The 23,191-nt window shown below is 40.2% G+C and overlaps 2 protein-coding genes across 2 annotated transcripts; one reads left to right on the forward strand and one right to left on the reverse strand.

Moving 5' to 3' along the window:
• Nucleotides 1–9,529: 9,529 nt before the first annotated feature.
• On the reverse strand, nucleotides 9,530–13,295 carry LOC9314814 (protein arginine N-methyltransferase 1.5). The gene is made up of 12 exons (XM_021027844.1): nucleotides 13,132–13,295; nucleotides 12,948–12,984; nucleotides 11,567–11,656; nucleotides 11,413–11,457; nucleotides 11,196–11,275; nucleotides 11,042–11,117; nucleotides 10,866–10,949; nucleotides 10,680–10,773; nucleotides 10,482–10,608; nucleotides 10,325–10,393; nucleotides 10,067–10,135; nucleotides 9,530–9,864 (listed from the first exon to the last, which is right to left on the reverse strand). Exons 1-10 carry the CDS (start codon nucleotides 13,293–13,295, stop codon nucleotides 10,387–10,389), a joined length of 804 nt encoding a protein of 267 aa, XP_020883503.1. The 3' UTR covers nucleotides 9,530–9,864; nucleotides 10,067–10,135; nucleotides 10,325–10,386.
• Nucleotides 13,296–14,993: 1,698 nt separating this feature from the next.
• On the forward strand, nucleotides 14,994–17,729 carry LOC110229208 (meiosis-specific protein ASY2-like). The gene is made up of 5 exons (XM_021028795.1): nucleotides 14,994–15,687; nucleotides 15,765–16,499; nucleotides 16,544–16,704; nucleotides 16,792–17,470; nucleotides 17,551–17,729. The coding sequence occupies exons 1-5, from the start codon at nucleotides 15,075–15,077 to the stop codon at nucleotides 17,727–17,729; spliced, it is 2,367 nt and encodes a 788-aa protein (XP_020884454.1). The 5' UTR covers nucleotides 14,994–15,074.
• Nucleotides 17,730–23,191: the final 5,462 nt, after the last annotated feature.

Below are 23,191 nucleotides of genomic sequence, written 5' to 3' on the forward strand. Positions count from 1 at the left end.
TATAATGATTTAGGGTTTGTCTTGGAACCATAAATCCAATAATGGTAGAGTGTCCGAGTGGTTTAAACCATTTTTGGAAAATCGAAAAAGGCAGTTATTGCATTAAAGACGAGCCGTTTTCCTTACTTATAAGAAGGGAAAGAGCAACCGTCGCATTAACTACAAAAGTTTCTAAGGCCCAAGCCCAATAAATTTATCGAGTTGACTAAACCCGAAGTGGGGAACTCGCTTTAAGCCGAGCTCAGTTCTCGCATTCTAAAGAGAAAGGTCTGATCAGCCTAAAAATCTCGAAAGCATAACCACAAGGCCACAAAAGGTTAAAAGCGGACTTTGCAAACCCGCATATAAATTTAACCAAACCCCCTTGGGTCATAACCTAGAAAGGTTTAAAAGCCTCCTCAGGCAAAAATCTTGTTCAAAAGAAACGATAAAGCCTCCTTAGGCCAAAAAATAAGTTTGAAATTAAGTTTAAACTAAATGGGACAATCCCCAGTTTAAAGTGTACACAGCCACTACGGATCGACCTCCACCTCGGACTCCGGCTCAGCTGTCAAAGTTTTGCCCGCCTCTTTAATTGGCGCTTGATCAGATGAAGCTCCCTGACCACCCTCCGCGGTACGACCAACCTCCGGAGTGACCTCCGGTACCATAGGAACTACGGGCGGGACAACGTCTTCCGTCTCACTTGAGCCTAGAAATAATAATTTCAGTCAATCAAAGGTACAAGGTAAGAAAAGGTAATAAGCGTCAGGAGCCAAGCGTTACCTGCCCAGTCTAAACCCGATTCACTTATAGGAGGAGATTCAGTAAAGAATTCCTCGAAGTCAAGCGGGTTAAAGGTCGAAGTGGGAAGAGCTGCCAAGCGACTCCGTTTTTCAGAAAGATTAGTTGACAGTTCGGCCCTTTCTTGCTCCTCGGAGAAATCTGCTTCATGGATTTGATCCAACAGAATCAGGTTGCTCTCATGCTCCTTGATGTCTGATTCCAAGTCTGACCTAGCCTTCTCGGTCTGCATGAAGCGGATGGCCCCTTGGATCAACTCCATCCCGCGTCCCTTAACCTCCTTTCTGGCCTTCGATGCCGACCTTGCCAACTCGGAATCACGCAACTTGGCCAGCGCCTTGTACTTCGCGTCAAGCTCGATAAGTTGGTTGTTCAGGGTATCGGCGGTTGATTCGGATTCATGAAGTCTACCCTGAACACCAGAAAGTTCATCCTGGAGTTTGTAGTTCCGATCGTACTGGTCTTGCAGCTCCCCCTTTATCTGCGCAAGCTCGGATGTTAAACTGTCGACCTTGTCCTCCAGATCGTGCTTGGAGCCGGCAGAAGAACCGAGTTCAGTCTCAAGGGCAGAGAGTTTCTTCTTCCACATGTCAATCTCCTTTTCCCGTCCAATGACCAACCCTTCGTAATGTTCGATCATGTCGTTAAGTTCGCTATGAGCCTGGCATTATACATAAACCCGGGATGGCGAGTCAGTTCGCAGAATGGCAATGCAATAAAAAAAAAAAAACAAAAAACGGAACTAACCCGAGATGAGTGATGCGCGTGAAGCAAATAGTGTTCACGAATCGCAGGGCGCCATTTGTCGAAGTCTGGCAAGATCGAACCCGATCGGGTCTTGAAGCATCGGAAGACACTGCCTTCTTTCTCCATAGCTGCGAAGAAGGAAGAGTTGTAAAAATCGGAATCTTAATAGAAACAAAAACGCTAGAGTATGTGTAAATCACCAAACCTGAAAGCGATTTGACTTGAGGGACAAGAACGGGCTTTAACCTCGAGGAAGCATCTCGAGATTCAGAATCCCCCTTTTTAGGAGATGCACTCCGAGCAGTCTTTTCGCTGTCGGGCTGAGAAGAAGAAGACATGTCAACAGGACGGGGAGGACCCATTGGTTCAGTAGGAGGAGATGATCGAGGTGAACGGTCAGTCCGGGCCCTTGATTTCTCCCTTCGCGGAGACGAGTCACTACGGGATGACTTGTCCCTCTTCCTACGAACCAAATTCTTAAGTGGTTCATTGCTGAAATCGTCTCGGGAAGGACGAGGAGAATCACGACGAGGAGACCGCTCTCTCCGAGGAGAACGTTCGTCACGACGTTCGCGACGAGGTGTTAACCTATAAGCAGCAACGGATCTGGCTCCCTCGGAGCTGTTATCATCAACCAGCAGGGTCCTGCTGTAATCTTTTTTGTCAATGGCGGCCGCAAGGAACGCCTTGTTTTCATCACAAGCCTCTGCTATCGGCTTGGAGAGTTTCTTACGCTGGGCAGTAAGGGCCCGAGCTGACATTCCCTGAGTTGAGGGAGGAGGTGGAAGACGATGAAGTAGATTGGGAGGACTCATCCTGAGTTTTCGGTTGGCCTCGACAAACCGATCGAGGGTGAAAGAATTCCAAAGGGTTTCCCCTTCAAGGATTGTTTTGAAGAACTTGACAAATTCTTCAGTCGGGAGAGTTGAAGCGATGAGAGCTGCGAAATGAAACAACGAATTTGGTCAGTAAAGAAATAATAATGAACAGGAAAGGAATATACGACCTAGTCTCTACCAGGTTTCGTAGACCACTTCGATGGGAGTACATCGGAAAGATTCCCAATCGAAGCAGGAGTTTTCTTAATCAGAAACCAAGGATGGTGCCAGTTTTCATCCTTGTTCGGGAGGTGCGAGATGACGTTTCTATTGGCATTTGGGTATGCCGAGAAGTATCCTGTTTTCTTTGACGAACTTCTCACACTTAGAAGTTCATTCAGCTCGGGGACTCCAATGACGTAGCCAGCCTCCGCCGCAACGGTTATAATCCCGAGGATGGTTCGGAGGAGATTAGGGGTTAATTGAGGTAAAGCAATCTCGAGAGCCGCCAAGAATCGAACTAGGGCTTCGGGAAGGGGGAAGGTCAATCCGCAGCCCTTGAAGTAAATTTCGTAAAGCACAAAAGTAAAAGAAGGTAATGGTGAAAAGAAGTTACCTCACACAAACTAATGATGAAACCGCCTTGGAAGTTGTGTGGGAAGTGGGAAGGTTTTTTCCCGTTTTAATAGTAATTAATTAATATACGGTCATAATGATGACAGATGTCAATAGGGTAAAAATGGCTAGTGCCGAAATTAAAGGAGTGATGAGATTTTCGGCGGGAAATCAGAAAGATTCCCGAGCGCAATCTTTGGTCATTTAAAGCATTTAAAGTCCTCCGAATTGGAATGACACTTCGAAGAACTTGGGGGGCTAATTGTTGGTGTCGGATCCCGCACCAGAAGTCCGAGACCAACCAAAGATTGCCACGTAGTCAAGATAATGGCCCATAAAGGATAAAGCCCATTGGACCCGTGAGCCGAGGGAACGGTCGAAGTGGTTGTCACCACTTCGAGAATCCGAAGTGACTGCACTGTGACATGAGTTCGGTGTAGAAGACACGGGTAAGTCGGTTCAAGGACAATTGGGCCAAAAAGGCGAGGCCCATGAAGATCAGAGTCAACTCAAATTCAAACGTTGAAGCATTAAAGTCAAAGAATCAAAACGGACACATTTAAGAAGGAATAATTGTACTTAATTACTCATTTTAATGTCGTTTCTCTATGTATAAATATAAAGACCAATGGCCATGTAAAGGGGATCTTCCTCTGAAGAAAGAAATACTATAGCAATTTTCGTAGCAATTTATAAGTTTTTCACATATTCATTTTTGTCCCTCAAGAATAATCTTTCCTACTTAATAAAATACTTGAGTGTGTGAATCCGACATCCACACTAGTCACATAAGTCAATTCACCGCACATCAGATTTGGTTGTGTAAGAGAGAGAGAGAAAAAGAGAGATGTTATCACAAAAAATATCATACCATGAAGCAAAGCAGAACCCATGTCATTTGGTAGATTGAAACGCAGCTTCTTGTATTGGTTGTTGGGCTTTCGTGAGAAGTCTGGATGCGTAAATGTGAAGACCTATTAACAACAATAACAAATTCCCTGACCATTAAGCAGTGTTTTGGATTTGTTTGCCCATGACAACACTTTTAGGTACCACAAGAAGAAAAAAAAGAGACTCACAGGTTAAGAAGGAGCAAGTCAGGCTACACTATGCAATTTAACAGTATAAGCAGTTGCGAAGTGGGAAAGATGGTTGCGAGCCTTAAGCAACAAGATAGATGACAAAACTATAAGTTGGTATGAAGTTTATAGCTACGTAATTGAAAGCAGAAATCAGAAGATGTTTATAATCATAATTCTTCATAAATTGTTTTAACATCTTTGGAAAATATTTACGATATAACTTTAAAACATAGTTAATTTTATATAATATTTCAAATTTTTGAATGTATTATCATAATAATTTAATACATAAACACAATCAAATATATTTGTTGAAAATGAGTTCCCCCGACATCGCGGGGTTCATAACCTATTAGTAGTAATACTAAATCTAATATTCTTACAAAATTTATGATTTTATCATAATTAGATAATGAAGGAATATATGAGAATCTTAATCTTAATAGGATTTAGAACTATCATGATCCTACCAAATACTATATAATCGATAAGATGTGGCTGATCATATAATAATGATTAATTATTGTTGCACAACTAGTTAACCTCTTAAAAAAAGAAGAAGGCAATTATAACCTTGATGGAGTATCCACCAAAAGGGTCACTGGAATGGATCGACATACGATTGATATTTCTGTTTTCAGTGATGATCTTCTTCCTCATTGTTGTCTTTCTCTCTCTCTTCGGCTGCCTCTTCTTAATCCGACTTGTGGAGACCTATAGTAAACACGATTACGACTTTTACGAGAAGTATATTCGACGATCAAAGATACTATCTACTACGACCTAGAAGAAGATGAACATATCCTCCTTCGCTACCGTAGAATTTTCAATTATCTTGATTAATTTGTTTTTTTTATATAAAACTTTCCTGATTTGTTGGTGTTTAAATTAAACATTTTTCAATATTGGGGTTTAACAAATGTTCTTCATTCAACTCTAAATCAGAAAAAATGAATAAATTAATGATAATTAAACTACATGGTTACGCTGGTCTTTTTAATGATGTATCAGTTTCTGTTTACATCAAAAAGCTGATATGATACTGGAGAAACTTCGTTTGTTTTTTCTTGTATTGATTATGTATCTCTCGTAAAAGACACAAAAATCTAAAACCTTATAGAAGCATAACATAATTAAAAAATTCCATTGATAGTGGATGACTAGAATTATCTTACAGAAGAAAATCTTTGTGTTTTGTTCAACAGAAAAAAAAAAAAGAAAAACCAATAAAAAATTGATCTAATTAAATCCCGTAATTAATTAACGAACATATTGTAAACTTCAAACTCGATTGATGATATTGGATTCTTCGTCTTGAATCTGCTCGTCGGTTACTAGAGAGGTATAAGAGGGTTTTGCAAAAGCTAGCCACTGACGAAACAAACAAAATCCAAAGATTCCCAAAGCGACAAGGTAAAGGAATATGGCTCCGGCAAAGTCATACATTAATGATAACGTTTCTTCTGAGGAGTCACCATTATTGTCCATGGTCAAGCGATCGACTAGTCTCCAGACAAACAAGTTTATTTATGATAACTAACTAAAGGTTTTCAATACCTCTATAAAAATGAATCCCTTAATAAAAATACATAACAAATCAACTTAGATATTGCCCCAAGAAAATCAACTTAAAATTGTAAAAAAAAAAAATATTAATAAGAAAAGGTAATGATTAATTTTGAAAGAAAATCAAAATTCTTTAAATGGAAATAACTCAAATATTTTAAAATATGGAAAAGTTAAATTGTTAAAAATTTACTCAACTCTAAATTTAATTTTCGTTTTTGTTTCCATCTTCCAAAAATCTTAAATTTTCAAATATAAAATTTATATAACAATATGTGTAAGAGTCTTAAAAAGATAATAATTAACCATATATATATATATATATATTGTTAACAAAGAAATTCTGAGTCTTTGGTCCAAAATTCTTTCCGTCCGAAACCATCACCGCCTGACAAAAATGTGCATTAAACCTTTTATATCCTATTTGTCTAAATTATTGAAGGGTCTTCTGAATAAATTAGAAAAACACAATCTATGCAAATCTAGATTTATACATATCTTATAATTGCACATGATCAAAATAAAATCCGTTTATTCGAATCTAAATAATCCATTTATTTATTTTTATTCCCGATCTGTTATTAAATGTTTTATAACTTTTTGATTTGCTCTACAAACATTGATTTTATATCCCAAATTTCAAGATTCAATGATTAACTGTTTCATACTACTATTGGTTCAAACTTCAAAATTACTAAAAATTTTAAATTAAAAAGTAGTTAACAAATAATTAAATAATAATTGTATCTTAATATATGTGAAAACTCTATAACATCAATTTTTTAGGAATAGATGGAGTAGTATACCGTAAATAGTTGTTGTTAGTCCTAATTCTTGTTGTAATTCAATAAGAAAATATGATTTGGTTTCATTGTGTAGTATATTTAATAATAATTTTCTAAAGGTATTGTCTTCGGAAGATACGTACATAAATACATAACCATAAAAATAAATGGTGAAGCAACTTCCATAAGAAAACAAAGAAAGTGTCAACAACGAAAACGCTAATTAATCAAGTATTTAAAATCTATATATAACAAAAAAAAGTTCGAACAAAATAAAACTTATAAAGACGACTGAAAGCTTATTCCGTGATTCCTAGATATTAATTTAACTTCATTCGCAAACTCTGTGTGTTTGCCTCGATCGTCCATCATTCAAACTCGTGGATTAGATTCATGGGTTGAAACTCAGAGACACCATTTCCTCATCTTTCTGACTACACGTATGCGAGCAATATCTAACACAAAGATAAAAGCCGAAAAGGAAAACAGTGACGGACATCACCATCATTATCCGAAGCAACAGTATTACAGTTTCCTCATATCGTGATGTATCCATGTCGTTAGCGAGGCGACTCCAAAAATTCAACGTTAGTTCGTGTTGAACCCTGACTAGATGAATACAAGTAATTGTGAAAGTGTTTTTTAATTATAAAGAAATAAATGAAACGTATAAGAGCTATTTTCCCTACCTAAGGTGCTAACTAGGTTTTCTACATACATATAGATTATGAGATTTGTTTTTTCTTTTTGGTTTTGGAGATTTAGTTTAGTAATGGATTTGTTCAAAAAAAAAAAAAAAAAAAGAAGTTGAGTAATGGATAAGTCCAGCTACTAAATAATTAGCAAAAATAAAATTAAACTCTCTCGGCTGCTAAATAAGTGTTCCCTATTATAATTTATTTTGTTTATTAGTGAACTTGGCTGAATTACCTGTATTACATTTAAAAAAAAAATTAATTTAAGAGAATATCTATTAGCAAAACTAAAAAACAATTAAAATCTAGAGTAGATAAATGTTATACCTTTATTTTTATTCTTAAAGGAATCAACTACCACATATATATAAAGTCGTCTTGCAATTGTTTAAGTTATATACGCTAAACAATTTTATCAATAATGGAATCTATGGCACCTCCTCCGTTATCATCTACATCTGCAACGTTCGACTCACGGCGTGATAATATAATAAATCTTGCTTGCACGTTTATCGTCTTAGTGTTTTTCTTCGTTGGCATATATGCATTCATGTACATAGAAATATTGGTTTGGTTGATAGATAAGGAAACTACTAAAAAGAAATATTTTCGCTTACGCGATGTGGAACTGGGAAGGTTGCCGGCTGGAGAAAGAATCCAAGATCAATCAGATGGAGAAGAAAACGATTTGGCCAAAGATCAGACGGCGGTTGATTTCTGAAGACAATGATCACAGAAATTATTAATTTTTAATAGTTGTGCTCTTTTTGTTAGGGTTTTAAATAATAGTTTTAGTCATCATGTTTCAATGAAACTCTCCTTATTTTTTTTAATAAATGTTAATTTATATTACCAATATGGAACAGTTTTTACAAGAGTTAGTAGTAGCTTCCAATGAAGTGGATGCTCCTATGGTATGATTTTTTTTTTTTGGTTTTAATGTGATAAGTTGACGATTCTTAAGGTTTTGCTTACTCAGTGCTTATTAAAAAGGTTTTGGTGAATGCTTATTTGAATCATCATCACAGGAAGCTTGGCTCATTGACGGTGGTGAGACCATATCAAAAGTTGGGTTAGTTGAAATTCATGTTATCTTGTTTTTTTTTCCAATGTTTATCTTTGTTTTCTCTTATAAAAGAGTATATTTAATCAAGATGGATTTTGTTTTTAGAAAAATATTGGTAGATAAAAGGTGAGGCAATTAACAATTATGGTCGCCAAGTTTGTTAATGGTGCACTTTATTTTAAGTATTTCGTGTGAAAAGTTTGAAGTTCAACTATGAGTCAAAGATATCTTTTCGCCTAAACAGGTCCATACAAGTAGGCCAAGCCATACTTGGAAGTACTGTAAGTATAATAAGTAAATTTTCTGACTGAAATATCCTATTTTTCTTTGGGCACTTGCTCGTTTTCGAATTTAAGTTCACGAAAACAATTCAAGCTTTTATTGCAGACCACGTTTAACCATGAGTTCTAAAATCTAACTGAAACATTTTTTTTTCTTTTTTCGGGTCAAAATCTAGTTGACAACAAACGTAAATGAACAATTTTAACAACAGAGTAAAATTAGATCCTAAAGTTCACTAACTTATTCATTTGCTTTGATCCTCTTAGCGTTGGCATCAAGTTGATCATGCATTTGTTACTCTTTTGCTCCAAAGCCTAAGTCCGTTTCTGAAATTTGCATGGTTAAGCTTGATTGTACTTAAAATTAAAAATGGCTTCTATCAAAGCCTTTTTATAATACAAACTTCTCATTGCATTTGTGATGCTTGCAATAGACCGTGTCCGATGTTGAACAAGGAGGAGCATTGTTGCAACATAACGTTAACAAAAACTATGGACCGACCAAATTAACTCTCTAATTTTTGCAAGGAACGGTGCCCGCAATTCTTTAATACATGCATGCTAAATTGCTAATGTGATCTGTCACCAAAGCTAGATTTGAATAAGGTTGTTCGCCTATAACATGTTGTGTAAGTATCTCAATGCTCAAAAAATAAAGAAAGGTATTTCAATGCTAAATTGGAATGTTTGGCATATGATGAAATGAAATACACAATTTTCATTAATTTCATAAAAGAAATATAGTATAGCACACAAAGTAGTACAAAAAATAAATAAGGCCCAATAAAGAGTTTCGCCACGATCAAAGAAGCGGCGTCTCGTCTCCACATCCATATGGATTCTCTTTTGTTTCTTTACGCCACGTGGATTCTCAATTACTATAAAATTTCGATGGTAAAAAATTGAGGAATTAGACGAATATTCAATTGTATTAATCACCCATTGTTCCATTTTTTCTTTGGTAAATCAATCCACATCTTATAAAATAAACGTCTGATAGTGATAGTCTGTAATATCAATGTTAACTCTCCCTCTTACACAGCCACAAGGGTAATTTGGCGAGCTTCTGGTTTGATTATTAGACTAACTACTTCAAGCCAAATGGGACTCCATTTCCAAAGATGGAAAGGTCATTGACCATATATCATAACAGTTAATCAATCTGTTTTAATTGAATGAACTACTTTGTGTCAAATAAGACTATAAGAGCAAGTAAACACTAATGTACTATCACACTATAATTAGTAAAACCTGTAATTACTCTAACATAGATAATGATTCAAATGAATAGAAAATACTCTAAGGTAGCCACCAAAACCTGTAATTACTGACCAATATATCAGCTTTCTCAGGAGCAATCCAGAAACGCATGTCACTGAGAGATTATGGTAACAATGCCTTCCCATCCTCTCGTCGTAACCAAATCCTGTCAGCAAGGATAGCACCACAAAAGTATAATTTAAAACTGTAGAAGTTTTAGAAATGAACCATCATAGAATCAGCATCTTTAAATAGACTCAATTTCTGAAAACTCACATGGAGTGTTTTGACAGCATAGGGATTCTTTTCTACGTCATACATTAGTACTTTCCGAGTGATTCATCCTAAAAAATTAACAGGTGACTTACAGTAGTTAATTCGGACGCTTTCTCATTAGGGACCCTGTCCTCTAAGGCTCTAGCAATTGCCCTTCGATACTAGCAAAACAAAGATTAAGACACTGATAAATAATGGTGTAATATTAGATTTTTCATCATTACACATTCATTAGTCTTTCAACTATTTCCCTTCTGTTGATCTCGGCATAAAAAAAGGTAAACTTCCGTAAAAGAGACATGATAACATTAAAGATGTTGTGGAATACAAACTAGCAAAAGGCAACATACTTGGATGTATTTAACAGTGTCTCTCTCAATGCCCTCATAGCTGTGGGCTTCTAAATTATACTTCAGTGGCTGCATATAACAGAGGGAAAAATGATATTTAAAACAGAGGGAGACTAGTTTACCAATACAAAGTTAAACCCCATGAAGAAGAGCTAACCTGCAAGGGTGTGTGAAAGCGATCTCTGTGGATAACCTCTTTGCGTTCTTGTTCAGAAAGTGGTTCCATATTGAAGAACAAAGAACTAAGATAGTCAAAATACGGCTATTGGGGTGCATTTGCATATCTGAGAGCCGAAATGATGAAAGTTATTCATAAATATACTACAGGAAACAGTCACAAAGGATAGTAGCTGACCATTAGCGCCCATAAGGAATAGAGGAGACTGACCCTCAGTGATATCAACAGAATCCGTTTGAAGATTACACAAAGGTTTTCCGGATACTATAGCCTGCATAACCAAGATTAATGTTTATGAATGAAAATCTGTTTCTGATAACTCTCGGGATTGTAGAGAAGTCAAAAGAGCAATTTGTTTTCTACCTGTACATTATGATGAAAAAGTCTTGTTATAAGCTCTCTGTGATTCTTTAATAAGATTGGATGCTGAGTTGTTGGTGCGAAACACTGGCAATGGAATTAGAAGCATTTCTATGAATCGGGATTGATTACTTCAGTGCCTAATGATGCGGGAAAAAAATTGCTACGTCTTCTATTACTTCAGTGCTTATTATGGCTGCTTTCACCAAATCTCCAAACCATCGCCCTAGTGCATTTTCAGATGGTAGCTTACTCCTACAGAATGGAAACATTGTTATGTCTGCTAAAGAAAAGAAAAAGAATCATTGAATCAAGGGTTTTCTCGGGACTCACTGAACATCAAGAGCAACAAACAGTTTACTATCATGGTCACAAAGAAGACGAAACGAATTCCATATCTCCCAGTAATCTTTCTGCATATATTAAGAAGAGTGTTTCAGGTGATAAGATCAAAGACATTCCACTTGTCTATCTGGATATAAAAGGCTGATAATTGCAGCATAATTGCAGCATCAAAATGATCTAAGAAAGGCACAAAACTTAATCTTACTGGATCTTCTGTATCAGAATCCTTTAGCGGAATCCTAAGCCACAACTTCATTGCAGGATCAGATTGAAGCAAGAACAAAGAAGAAAAAAGATTAGAGCTTTCATTGAAGAGGTTCTTGAAAAGCTTGACAGATATCAAAAAGAAAGAAGAGTACCTCAATTTCAGGCAATCTCTGTAAGATCTGATTCACACATCTAGCATAATTGGCGCAAGAAGTCCCTTTAGGAGTAGGAAGAAGGCATGACTGCAACATTATCACAAAAATCCATTAACAAGACTCAATTTTTGCCCCTCAATTAACACTTAAACCCCCCATAAGCGTCAATCATAAACACACCCGTACGGTGAGATGCTTAGCCTATAATTTAAAGGTGGACAAAATCCACTAAACATAATCTCAAGGTACAAAAGAGAATGGAGGGCACAGGTGACTCTCTTGATCTTCAAAACCCACGCCTAGAATACAACGAAAATGATAATGAATGAATCACCGTTATTCGCTAATTTCGCATTCACGTCGTCCTCCTTCAAAAACGTTTATATCGTTGGCGTGAATTCGGAATTGGCGGATGACGGTGATTCATTCATTATCCTTTTCGTTGTATTCAAGGCGTGGGTTTTGAAGATCAAGAGAGTCTACTTGTGCCCTGGGTTTGTCCACCTTTTAAATCATAAATCTATTTTTTTCCTTCAATGTGGTTTCTGAATCCCTTCGCACGATCTCATCTTCAGAATCCAAATCAATCCACGAACTAATTTTACCTTAAAACAAAAAATCATCCACCGATTTGATCCCCAAATTCTTCTTTCTCAGTCGCAAGAAAAGCAAAGAATCATACCAGTTACACGCAATCTCCATCTAAAAAGTGGCACCACTAAGTAAGAGTCAGCGAATGGAAGAACCCTAGTATCATAATTGCTTTCATCGGCTAAACCAGGCCTATACGAAGGATTCATCTACGCGATAAACAAAAGAAAGAAGAAGAAAACGCCATTAATGTACAAGAATACGAGAATCGCGATTGAAGAAAAGAGAGTATAGAGAAGACAAAGCAAAGGAACGAGAACAAAATCGAAGCGGCCATTGTCGGTATTGAAAGAGATAAGAGAAGAAACATCGTCGGAGAAATCAGTTTCAACGCCGCAGAACTTGGAATCGCTATCCTCCCATCCTGCTTTCTCTTCAAACGGCATTTTTCTCACACTTTGGAGCAAATCGGAGATCGGAAAATGAAGATTCTGTTGTTGATCAACGACGACGAAGCTTAAAGGTTTTTACAGGGAAGTTTACGGTTCACTAGCTCTGATCCCTGACTGCTTATCAGCGAAGTTTACGGTTCCGTTGGAAATTATCAGCGAAGTTTACGGTTACTACTAGCTCTGATCCCTGAACCTGTTGATTATCAGCGAAGTTTACGGTTCTTCCGAAGGAAATTATCCTAAGGACCTGTTGATTATCAGCGAAGTTTACGGTTCTTCCTAAGGACCAGTTGGAAACTCCGAGGGAATTATTACTACTATTTTGGATCTAATACCTGCGTGTTAAGTGCTTGGATCTCGGAGCCCAACCACCTGCGTAACACAAACAACAGAATCATTCGAACCACTTTGATCAAAAGCAAACTTTTTAGGAGAGATCTGTCGAGATGTAGAGGTTTCAGGAACCTCGATGTACAAAATTCAGCGATGGCCTTATCCGCGAGCGCCTATAAACATGACTTTGATGAAGGAGGAGAGTCAGCAATAAGAGAAGCAAACTGCTGCAATTCGAAGGTAGTGTTCGGTACGACAGCCAATTTCTGCTTGGTTGCATCCAGATAATTCTTCACCACCTTGACTTCATCTTTGAGAGTGACACTTGCCTTCACTAAGTTGTCCAGCATCTACAGATTACGCTAAAGTTCATTGAGGTTGGATATCAGGCGAGCTTTTGCCTTCAGGTGCTTGAAAAGCCCTCCCACCTCTTGAAAAAACTTCTGCCTGCGACCTTTGACCTTTGACCTCTTTCTTTGCCTCGTGAGCTGACTTCTTTAAATCATGGTTCTGGAGTTTGATGAGGAAATCATACCCAAGCGTTACTTAATTCGGTTTCGCCTGGGAGGTATCGAGCTCTTGTTTTGCTTGGCGGAGTTTGATTTGGATGTTTCCAGCTCAACCATCAGGACCCTTATCCTTTGTTCATTCGCCTTTGATTGAGCCTTCGCCTCGTTTCGCTCCTTTTCTAGCCTGACTGCGCGATCCAGCTTCTCATAATTTTTGTCACCCACCACCTTAAGTTCGGGATTAAGCTGCTCCAAATCAGAAACCTTCTTGTTTATGGCCTATAATTCATGTTGAGGTGCAACACTATAAAGAAGGTTTTTTTGTAATAGTGGATCACATCATTGATATCTACAACAGCTTATAAATGATAAAGATTGGTAAAGGACCAAGTAGTATCTTCATGAGTGATATCTTCTCTTTTATAGATGGGTTGTATATTTTCAAAATCTTATAAGCTTCCACACGGATTAGAGGCTTCAAAATAGACAACTAAGAAGAACAGGCCTGACCTTAAGCGAAAAAGGCGCCTTTGAGAGGCAAAAAAGCTGATACTCTCTCTTCAAAACCCTAGCCGCCTTTATAGATCTGAGGGAGAGGAGCCTTTCCGGCAGCCGGTTTTCTTCTCCGGTTTGCGTTTGCTCTTCTCCCTCCCCCTAGTTTCTTTCTGTTCTTCATCGTCGGCCTTGTTTGTGGTTGCAACGAGAGTTTAGTGGTGAGTAGTGTGGATGTCGGATTCACACACTCAAGTATTTTTATTAGTAGGAAAGATTATTCTTGAGGGACAAAAAATAAGAACGCAAAAGGCTTATGAATACAAAAATTGCTATCGTATTTCTTGCTCAAAAGAGAGATGTGTCCTTTACATGGCCATTGGCCTCCATATTTATACATAGAGAAACGACATTAAAATGAGTAATTAAGTACAATTATTCCTTCTTAAATGTGTCCGTTTTGATTCCTTGACTTTAATGCTCAACGTTTGAATTTGAGTTGACTCTGATCTTCATGGGCCTCGCCTTTTTGGCCCAAGTGTCCTTGAACCGACTTACCCGTGTCTTCTACACCGAACTCATGTCACAGTGCAGTCACTTCGGATTCTCGAAGTGGTGACAACCACTTCAACCGTTCCTTCGGCTTCATGGGTCCAATGGGCTTTATCCTTTATGGGCCATTATCTTGACTACGTGGCAATCTTTGGTTGGTCTCGGACTTCTGGTGCGGGATCCGACACCAACAATTAGCCCCCCAAGTTCTTCGAAGTACTATTCCAATTCGGAGGACTTTAAATGCTTTAATGACCAAAGATTGCGTTCCGAGGAATCCTCTGATTTTTTCCCGCCAAGATCCCATCAGACCTTTAATTTCGGCGCTACCCATATTTAGTCGCGTGACATCTGTCGCCATTATGACCGTATATCGATTATTTACTATTAAAGCGGGAAAAAACCTTCCCACTTCTTCCACGATTCCCAAGACAATTTCATCATTATCACCTAGCTTGCGTGAGGTAACCTTCTTTGTCATTCTTACTTTTACTCTTGATCTTTGTGGTTAAAACTCCTTCTACTTCTCTCTCCAAATTTTCTTTTTCCCGAAACTTGAATTTTTCATTCTTCCCAATGACTTCCGATTCCGATAGACCCGAGTCTCCGTCTTTCGATGAGAGGCATTCTAGCAATGATGAGTGCACCCACCCTAATGATATTGCCGGTCCGCACTATAGATCCACCTGCACCCTTCAATCCCTTGAGCGATTGAAGGGGCTCTGCCGAATCCCACCGGGAATTATGGCAGAGGCGCATATGGCTGATCCTACAGAGTCCCTAGAAAGCCACCGCGACGGCTACTTCTGTGTATACGAGATCTATTTTAAAGGTTGCGGGCTGACCTTTCCCCTTCCCGAAGCCCTGGTTCGATACCTAGCAGCTCTTGAAATTGCTCTTCCTCAATTAACCCCTAATCTTCTTCGTACTATCCTCGGAATTATAACAATCGCGGCGGAGGCCGGATATGTTATCGGAGTCACTGAACTAAATGAGCTTCTAAGCGTAAGGAGTTCATTGAAGAAGACGGGGTACTTCTCAGCGTATCCGAATGCTAATAGAAACATCATCTCGCACCTTCCAAACAAGGATGAAAATTGGCACCATCCTTGGTTTCTGATTAAGGAAACTCCCGCTTCGATTGGAAATCTTGCAGATTTACTCCCATCAAAGTGGTCTGCGAAGCCTGGTAGAGATTAGGTCGCATATATCTTTTCCGGTTGTTTTATTATCTTTATTGACTAAAACTGTTGTTTCATTTCGCAGCTTTCATCGCTTCCACTCTCCCGTCCGAAGGGTTCATCGAATTCTTCAAGATAATCCTCGAAGGGGAAACCCTTTGGAATTCTTTCACTCTTGAACGGTTCCTAGAAGCTAACCACAGACTCAGGATGAGTCCACCAGGTCAACTTCACCAACTTCCGCCTCCTCCTTCAACTCAGGGGATGTCATCTCGGGCCCTTGCGGCCAAGCGTAAGGTGCTTTCCAAGCCGATAGCTGAGGCTTGTGAGGAGAAGAAAAAGTTTCTCGCGACTTCTATAGATAAAAAAGACTACAGTAGGACCCTGCTGGTTGATGATGGCAGCACCGAAGGAGCCAGATCCGTTGCTTCTTTCAGATTAACTCCTCGTCGTGATCATCGTGACTCACGTTCTCCTCGGAGGGACCGATCTCCTCGCCGTGATTCACCTCGTCCTCCCCGAGATGATTTCAACAACGAACCTCTTAAGAACTTGGTTCGCAGGAAGAGAGACAAGTCCTCTCGTAGTGATTCTTCCCCGCGAAGGGAGAAGTCAAGGGCCCGGACTGACCGTTCACCTCGATCATCCCCTACTATTGAACCAATGGGTCCTCCACGACCGGTTGAAATGTCTTCCTCTTCCCAGCCTGACAGTGAAAAGACTGCCCGGAGCGCATCTCCAAAAAAGGGAGATTCTGAATCCCGAGATGCTTCCTCGAGGTTAAAGCCTGCTCTTGTCCCTCAAGTCAAATCGCTTTCAGGTTTGGTGATTTACACAGTCTTAAAAGTTTTTGTCTCTATTTAGATTCCAATTTTTACAACTCTTCCTTCTTCGCAGCTATGGAGAAAGAAGGCAGCGTCTTCCGATGCTTCAAGACCCGATCGGGTTCGATCTTGCCAGACTTCAATAAGTGGCGCCCTGCGATTCGTGAACGCTATTTGCTTCACGCTCATCATTCATCTCGGGTTAGTTCCGTTTTTTGTTTTTTTTTTTTTTTATGTACTGCCATTCTTCAAACTGACTCGCCATCCCGGGTTTATATATAATGCCAGGCTCACAGCGAATTTAACGACATGATTGAACATTACGAAGGGTTGGTCATTGGACGGGAGAAGGAGATTGACATGTGGAAGAAGAAATTCTCTGCTCTTGAGGCTGAACTCAGTTCTTCTGCAGGCTCCAAGCACGATCTGGAGGACAAGGTCGATAGTTTAACATCCGAGCTTGCGCAGATAAAAGGGGAGCTGCAAGACCAGTACGACCGGAATTACAAACTCCAGGATGAACTTTCTGGTGTTCAGGGTAGACTTCATGAATCCGAATCAACCGCCGATACCCTGAACAACCAACTTATCGAGCTTGACGCGAAGTACAAGGCGCTAGCCAAGTTGCGTGATTCCGAGTTGGCAAGGTCGGCATCGAAAGCCAGAAAAGATGTTAAGGGACGTGGGATGGAGTTGATCCAGGGGGCCATCCGCTTCATTCAAACCGAGAAGGCTAGGTCAGATCTGGAATCAGACGTCAAGGAGCACGAGAGCAATTTGATTCTGTTGGATCAAATCCATGATGCAGATTTCTCCGAGGTGCAGGAGAGGGCTGAACTGTCGACCAATCTTTCTGAAAAGCGGAGTCGTTTGGCAGCTCTTCCCGCTTCGACTTTCAACCCGCAGGACTTTGAGGAATTCTTCACAGAATCTCCTCCTATAAGTAAATCGGGTCTAGACTGGGCAGGTAACTTTTGGCTCTTGATACTCATTACCTTTTCTTACCTTGTACCTTTGATTGACTGGAATTATTATTTTTTTTTTTAGGCTCAAGTGAGACGGAAGACGTTGTCCCAACCGAAGTTCCTGCGGTGCCGGAGGTCACTCCGGAGGATGGTTGTACCGCGGAGGGTGGTCAGGGAGCTTCATCTGATCAAGCGCCAATTAAGGAGGCGAGTGAAACTTTGACAGCTGAGCCGGAGTCCGAGGTGGAGGTCGATCCGTAGTGGCTGTGTCCACTTTAAACTGGGGATTGTCCCATTTAGTTTAAACTAAATTTCGAACTTATTTTTGGCCTAAGGAGGCTTTATCATTTCTTTTGAACAAGATATTTGCCTGAGGAGGCTTTTAAACCTTTCTAGGTTATGACCCAAGGGGGTTTGGTTAAAATTATATGCGGGTTTGCAAAGTCCGCTTTTAACCTTTTGTGGCCTTGTGGTTATGCTTTTGAGATTTTTAGGCTGATCAGACCTTTCTCTTAAGAATGCGAGAACTGAGCTCGGCTTAAAGCGAGTTCCCCACTTCGGGTTTAGTCAACTCGATAAATTTATTGGGCTTGGGCCTTAGAAACTTTTGTAGTTAACGCGACGGTTGCTCTTTCCCTTCTTATAAGTAAGGAAAACGGCTCGTCTTTAATGCAATAACTGCCTTTTCTCGATTTTCCAAAAATGGTTTAAACCACTCGGACACACTACCATTATTGGATTTATGGTTCCAAGACAAACCCTAAATCATTATAAATAAAGGCTTACCTACTTCTAAGCTTTATTTAAACACGATTTTAGAATCTTACTTGAGAAATATTTCAAGAATGGAAAACGAAAAAGTAGCCCCCGTTGATCCCGGCAGCCCACTTTTTTTGTCCGGCGATGGCTTTGAACCGGCCGGCGTTCTTTTCCCCCACGCCGTCTTTCACTTTCCTTCAAAGGAGAAGAAAGAGGCTTGCGATTTTATTGACAAGGTAAATATTTAAAGTTTTTGATTTAAAAACTTTTTGTTTCATCTTATTCATTCATCTTTATACTAGGTTGTCGACAAGCACCGTCGCTTGTGTGAAGAGAGGCAACGGCTGGGCCTCAAAAGGCAAACACTCGAGGCTCGCATTGCTCGGGTGGAGAGGAAGATACGGGCCTTGGAAAGTGATCCCTTTCAATGGGAATGGCGGAACTTTGACTCTGTCGCTGAGATCCCGAAGATGCTTCGGATGTATCTCCGCGCTAAAGGAGTCCCGGGTCCCGTGAACGCCCCGGTCCATACCGTTCCATCTGATAGCGAGGAAGAAGACGAGGAGGAGGCCAGCACCTGTCGGAAACGCGTTCGGGATCATCCCGAAGTGGATGCCAAGAACAAGGCGTCCACTTCGAAGACTAAACCGGCGATGAAGGAGCCTGTTCCATAAATGTTCTCTAACTTCTTCACTTATTTTGAACTCGTAAGGGGCTTCGGCCCCTTTTTATTTATGGAAACATTTGCAATTTTCCTTACTTTTCAAATATTCTCGGAGATGCGTCTTTTAATGCAGGATCTGTTCGAGGGCATAAATCTCTCCGCGAATCACTCCATTCCTAGGATAGAATCCGCAGCTTGCTAGGGATATGACGTTCCTATAAATTATAGTCTCAATTTCCCTTTACTCCTCACCATTCTTTTCATTTTAGTAGGTATGGAGTTCAATCTTCGCTGTTCAGAATCTATGCCCGACTTCTCCAGAATCGGAATGATAAACGAAGATGTTCCAAATGAGCCAAGCAGGCAGCCTCCTCCACTTCGCGGCTTCTTAAGATCTCAGATCCGAGCCCCATGTGCTTTGATCAGGGATCTCCCAATCAGAGACCAAGGAACAGCGACGGCGTTCATAGAGGCACTCGCGCTCCAACACCGGAAGCTTATGTTGGAAAAGAGGAGACTCCGGAAGAGGATTAACCGGATGCAACGCAGGCTTACTACGGTGTCAAGAGATCTTCACATCCTTGAATCTCACCCCGGGGAGTGGATTGAGCTTGGAATCTCTGACTTTGCTCGAATTCCGGACTGCATGATGCCAATCCTCGATCTTGCTGGTCAAGGAGTTGAAGTGTTCTGCTCGTCAACAAGATTTTCATAGTCCGAAGTGTACGATGAGGGACATTCCGTCTTTTGAATAAACGCTCTATTTCCAATCTCTTGTATGTTCGCATAGCCGAACCTTTATTTGCTTCAATTGTTCGCACAGTCGAACCTTTTTCCTTTAATAAAGAAATAAAACAAATTTTTATTAATAGCTGAACTCGTTTCCGAGCTGCCTACGTACCCATTTTGGGATCAAGCCACACCGTAGTTCATGTACATAAACAATGCATGCAGCTTTAAACATAAAACTTCTTTAGGTTGATCACATTCCAAGGTCGCTTGACTGGATTGTCTTCTAAGTCTTTCAACCTATAAACACCGTTCCGAACCACTTCGGTAATAATGTAAGGTCCTTCCCAATTAATACCGAGTTTACCGGCACCTTCTTCTTTTTTGTTGTCGAAGATGCGCCATAATACATAATTTCCCACGAAGAACGGCCTACTTTTAACCTTAGAATTGTAATACCGGGCTGCTGCCTGCTGGTAATTCTGGATCCGAATCAAAGCTTGATCACGCCTTTCATTTATGGTATCTAGTGAATCATTAAGCATTGCTGAATTTTCTTCCTCATTTAACGGTGCTTCTGTTCGGCGAAGTCCAGGCACATTGAGTTCAGCTGGTACTACCGCCTCCATGCCATAAACCAAAGAGAATGGAGTTTCTCCTGTAGGTCGCCTAGGGGTTGTGCGATAGGCCCACAGGACGGGTTGGAGTTCTTCATACCATCCTCCCTTTAGATGATTTAAACGTTTCTTGAGATTGCTCAATATCGTCTTGTTCGCAGCTTCAGCTTGACCATTTCCTTGCGGATATCGTGGAGTAGAATAACTAATTTTGATTCCCCAGTCCGCACAAAAGGCATCAAACTCGTGTGAAATGAATTGTGGTCCATTATCAGTGACTATTTCGTACGGAACTCCATGTCGACATATAATGTTTTTCCAAATAAAGGTCTTCACCGCCGAATCCTTGATACCAACATACGCCTCAGCTTCAATCCATTTCGAAAAGTAGTCCGTAAGGACTAAAAGGTATTGTACACCTCGAGTTGACTTGTGCAATGGTCCAATGATGTCCATTGACCACCTCATAAACGGGTATGGGGCGGAAATGGAGGAGAATAATTCCGACGGTTGATGGATCAATGGTGCATGGAGTTGGCAGCGCTTGCATCTTTGGGCGAACTTAACACAATCTGTAATCATAGTGGGCCAATAATATCCCATTCTTTTAACTTTAAAAGCCATAGCCCTTCCTGATGAATGACTCCCACATAATCCTTCATGCACTTCGCTCATAACGATTTCGACTTCGGGCCCAAAAATGCATAATAGGTAAGGGTCACTGACACCTCGTCTATACAACGTGTCTTTTGACAGACAAAATTTCGCGCTAACGATTCTCATTTTTCTGGCTTGCCACTTATTCCTTGGGAGCTCGCCTGTCATAATGTAGTGTTTTATTGGCTCCCTCCAGTCAGCCCCCCAGTCTTTAGCCGGAATTTGGTCAACCTTGTGAAATACTCGTGGCTCTGGCTCGGGATGTTCGTTTGGTTCAAGAACATCCTCCTCGATTAACGGTTCGGTTTCTAATATTGTTTCTGGAATCACATCTTCAGCTAAGACAACGGGTTCCTTGTTAGATGTATTTGATCCCCTTGACTTCCTCCGTTTGTTGGGTGGCGGTTCGATCTCTGGTTCGCCACGGTCGCGTGCCGCTGCTCGAGACCTTGTAACGACGAGGGTTTCTTTGTTGTCTTGAATGCTTCGCTCCGAAATGCATTCCACTGGAATAACTCTTTTCAACTCAGGATCTGATGTTGACGCTAATGCGGCAAGTGCATCCGCAGTTGTATTCTCTCCCCGAGGTATGCGGATTAATTCGAATTTCGAGAAATTTTTAGATAGATCCTTCACCACTTCGAGGTACGCTTCCATTCTTGAGTCTTTGGCTTCATAGTCTCCATTAAACTGGTTAACTACTAATTGCGAATCGCAATAAGCCAATATTTCCTTAGCTCCAACTCCTTGTGCTAATCGAAGTCCGGCAATCAGGGCTTCGTACTCTGCCTCGTTGTTGGAGGCATTGAATAACAACCGGAATGATTGTTCTAGAATTTCTGATGCTGGAGATTCCAACTTGATTCCCACTCCGGATCCTTGCTTTGTTGAAGACCCATCTACGTGTAATTTCCAAGTTTGGTTCTTCGAATGCTCTATCGTTCCAGGTATTGGTAGCTCGGTTAAGAAATCTGCTAGAACCTGAGCTTTCATACTGATCCGGCTTTTGAATTCTATATCGTACTCGCTTAACTCCACCGCCCATTTCGCCAAACGTCCGGACTGACTTAGACTATGAAGTATTGTTCGGAGTGGTTGGTTAGTTAATACTTCAACCGGATGGGATTGAAAATATGGGCGCAGCTTCCGAGCCGAAGTTACCACCGCGAGTGCAAGTTTTTCCATCATTGTGTATCTAGTTTCCGGATCCGTCATTGACTTGCTCACGTAGTAAATTGGTTTCTGCTCCCCACGGTCTTCCCGAACCAAGACTCCACTAACCGCGTGGTTTGAAACCGATACGTACAAATAAAGTTTTTCATCCACTTCCGGTTTGGACAATATAGGTGGAGTGGTTAAGTATGCCTTAAGCTGCCCAAAAGCTTCTTCACACTTCTCATCCCAAAGGAATCCTTTGTTCCCTTTTAGAATTTGGTAGAAAGGCAACGACTTATCTGTTGATCTCGAGATAAAACGATTCAGAGCCGTAATCCGCCCAGTCAACCGTTGTACTTCTTTGAAGTTTCTTGGAGAGGGCATTTTTAGAAAGGCGTTAATTTGATTTGGATTGGCTTCAATCCCTCTTTCTGTCACGATATAACCAAGAAATTCTCCGGATGGGACTCCAAATGTGCACTTCGCCGGGTTCAGCTTCATTTGATATTTATTGAGAATATCAAAACATTCCTCTAAATGCTTAACGTGATCCTCTTTCTTTAACGATTTAACCAACATATCATCTATGTAGACTTCCATTGTTTTCCCGAGATGATTATGGAACATCTTGTTAACCAACCGTTGATAAGTTGCTCCTGCATTTTTCAAACCAAAAGGCATTACCTTATAACAATAGATACCTCTATCAGTGATAAATGACGTTTTTTCTTGGTCTTCGGGGTTCATCATTATTTGATTATAACCCGAGAAGGCATCCATGAATGTTAACAGCTCGTTCCCAGCGGTGGACTCTACAAGTCGATCTATATGTGGGAGCGGGAAACTATCTTTGGGACATGCTTTATTGAGGTCTGTGAAGTCGATGCAGACCCTATCTTTCCCATTCTTCTTCTTGATAACGACAGTATTTGCTACCCATTCCGGATATTGTACTTCTCTTATGGACCCTATCTTCAAAAGTTTATCCACTTCGTCATTTACTATTTTGGCTCGCTCCACTCCGAGCTTTCTTCTTTTCTGTTTCACCGGCTTGAAGCTCGGATCCACGTTTAGCTCGTGACAAATTATATTTGGATCTATACCAGGCATGTCTGCTGCTGACCATGCAAACGATGTTTTGT

The sequence above is a fragment of the Arabidopsis lyrata genome (genome assembly GCF_000004255.2).
Source record: "Arabidopsis lyrata subsp. lyrata unplaced genomic scaffold ARALYscaffold_4, whole genome shotgun sequence".
Lineage (NCBI taxonomy): Eukaryota > Viridiplantae > Streptophyta > Magnoliopsida > Brassicales > Brassicaceae > Arabidopsis > Arabidopsis lyrata.

Excerpts from the sequence above, each read along its gene's own strand:
- LOC9314814 (XM_021027844.1), bottom strand. The coding sequence starts at position 13,295 with ATGCTGGACAACTTAGTGAAGGCAAGTGTCACTCTCAAAGATGAAGTC. Across the intron at positions 11,458-11,566 it reads AGAGATTGCCTGAAATTGAG|TTGTGGCTTAGGATTCCGCT; the intron begins GTACTCTTCTTT and ends CCTGCAATGAAG. Across the intron at positions 11,118-11,195 it reads TTTGTTGCTCTTGATGTTCA|GAGTAAGCTACCATCTGAAA; the intron begins GTGAGTCCCGAG and ends TCCATTCTGTAG.
- LOC110229208 (XM_021028795.1), top strand. The coding sequence starts at position 15,075 with ATGACTTCCGATTCCGATAGACCCGAGTCTCCGTCTTTCGATGAGAGG. Across the intron at positions 15,688-15,764 it reads AAAGTGGTCTGCGAAGCCTG|CTTTCATCGCTTCCACTCTC; the intron begins GTAGAGATTAGG and ends TTCATTTCGCAG. Across the intron at positions 17,471-17,550 it reads ATCGGGTCTAGACTGGGCAG|GCTCAAGTGAGACGGAAGAC; the intron begins GTAACTTTTGGC and ends TTTTTTTTTTAG.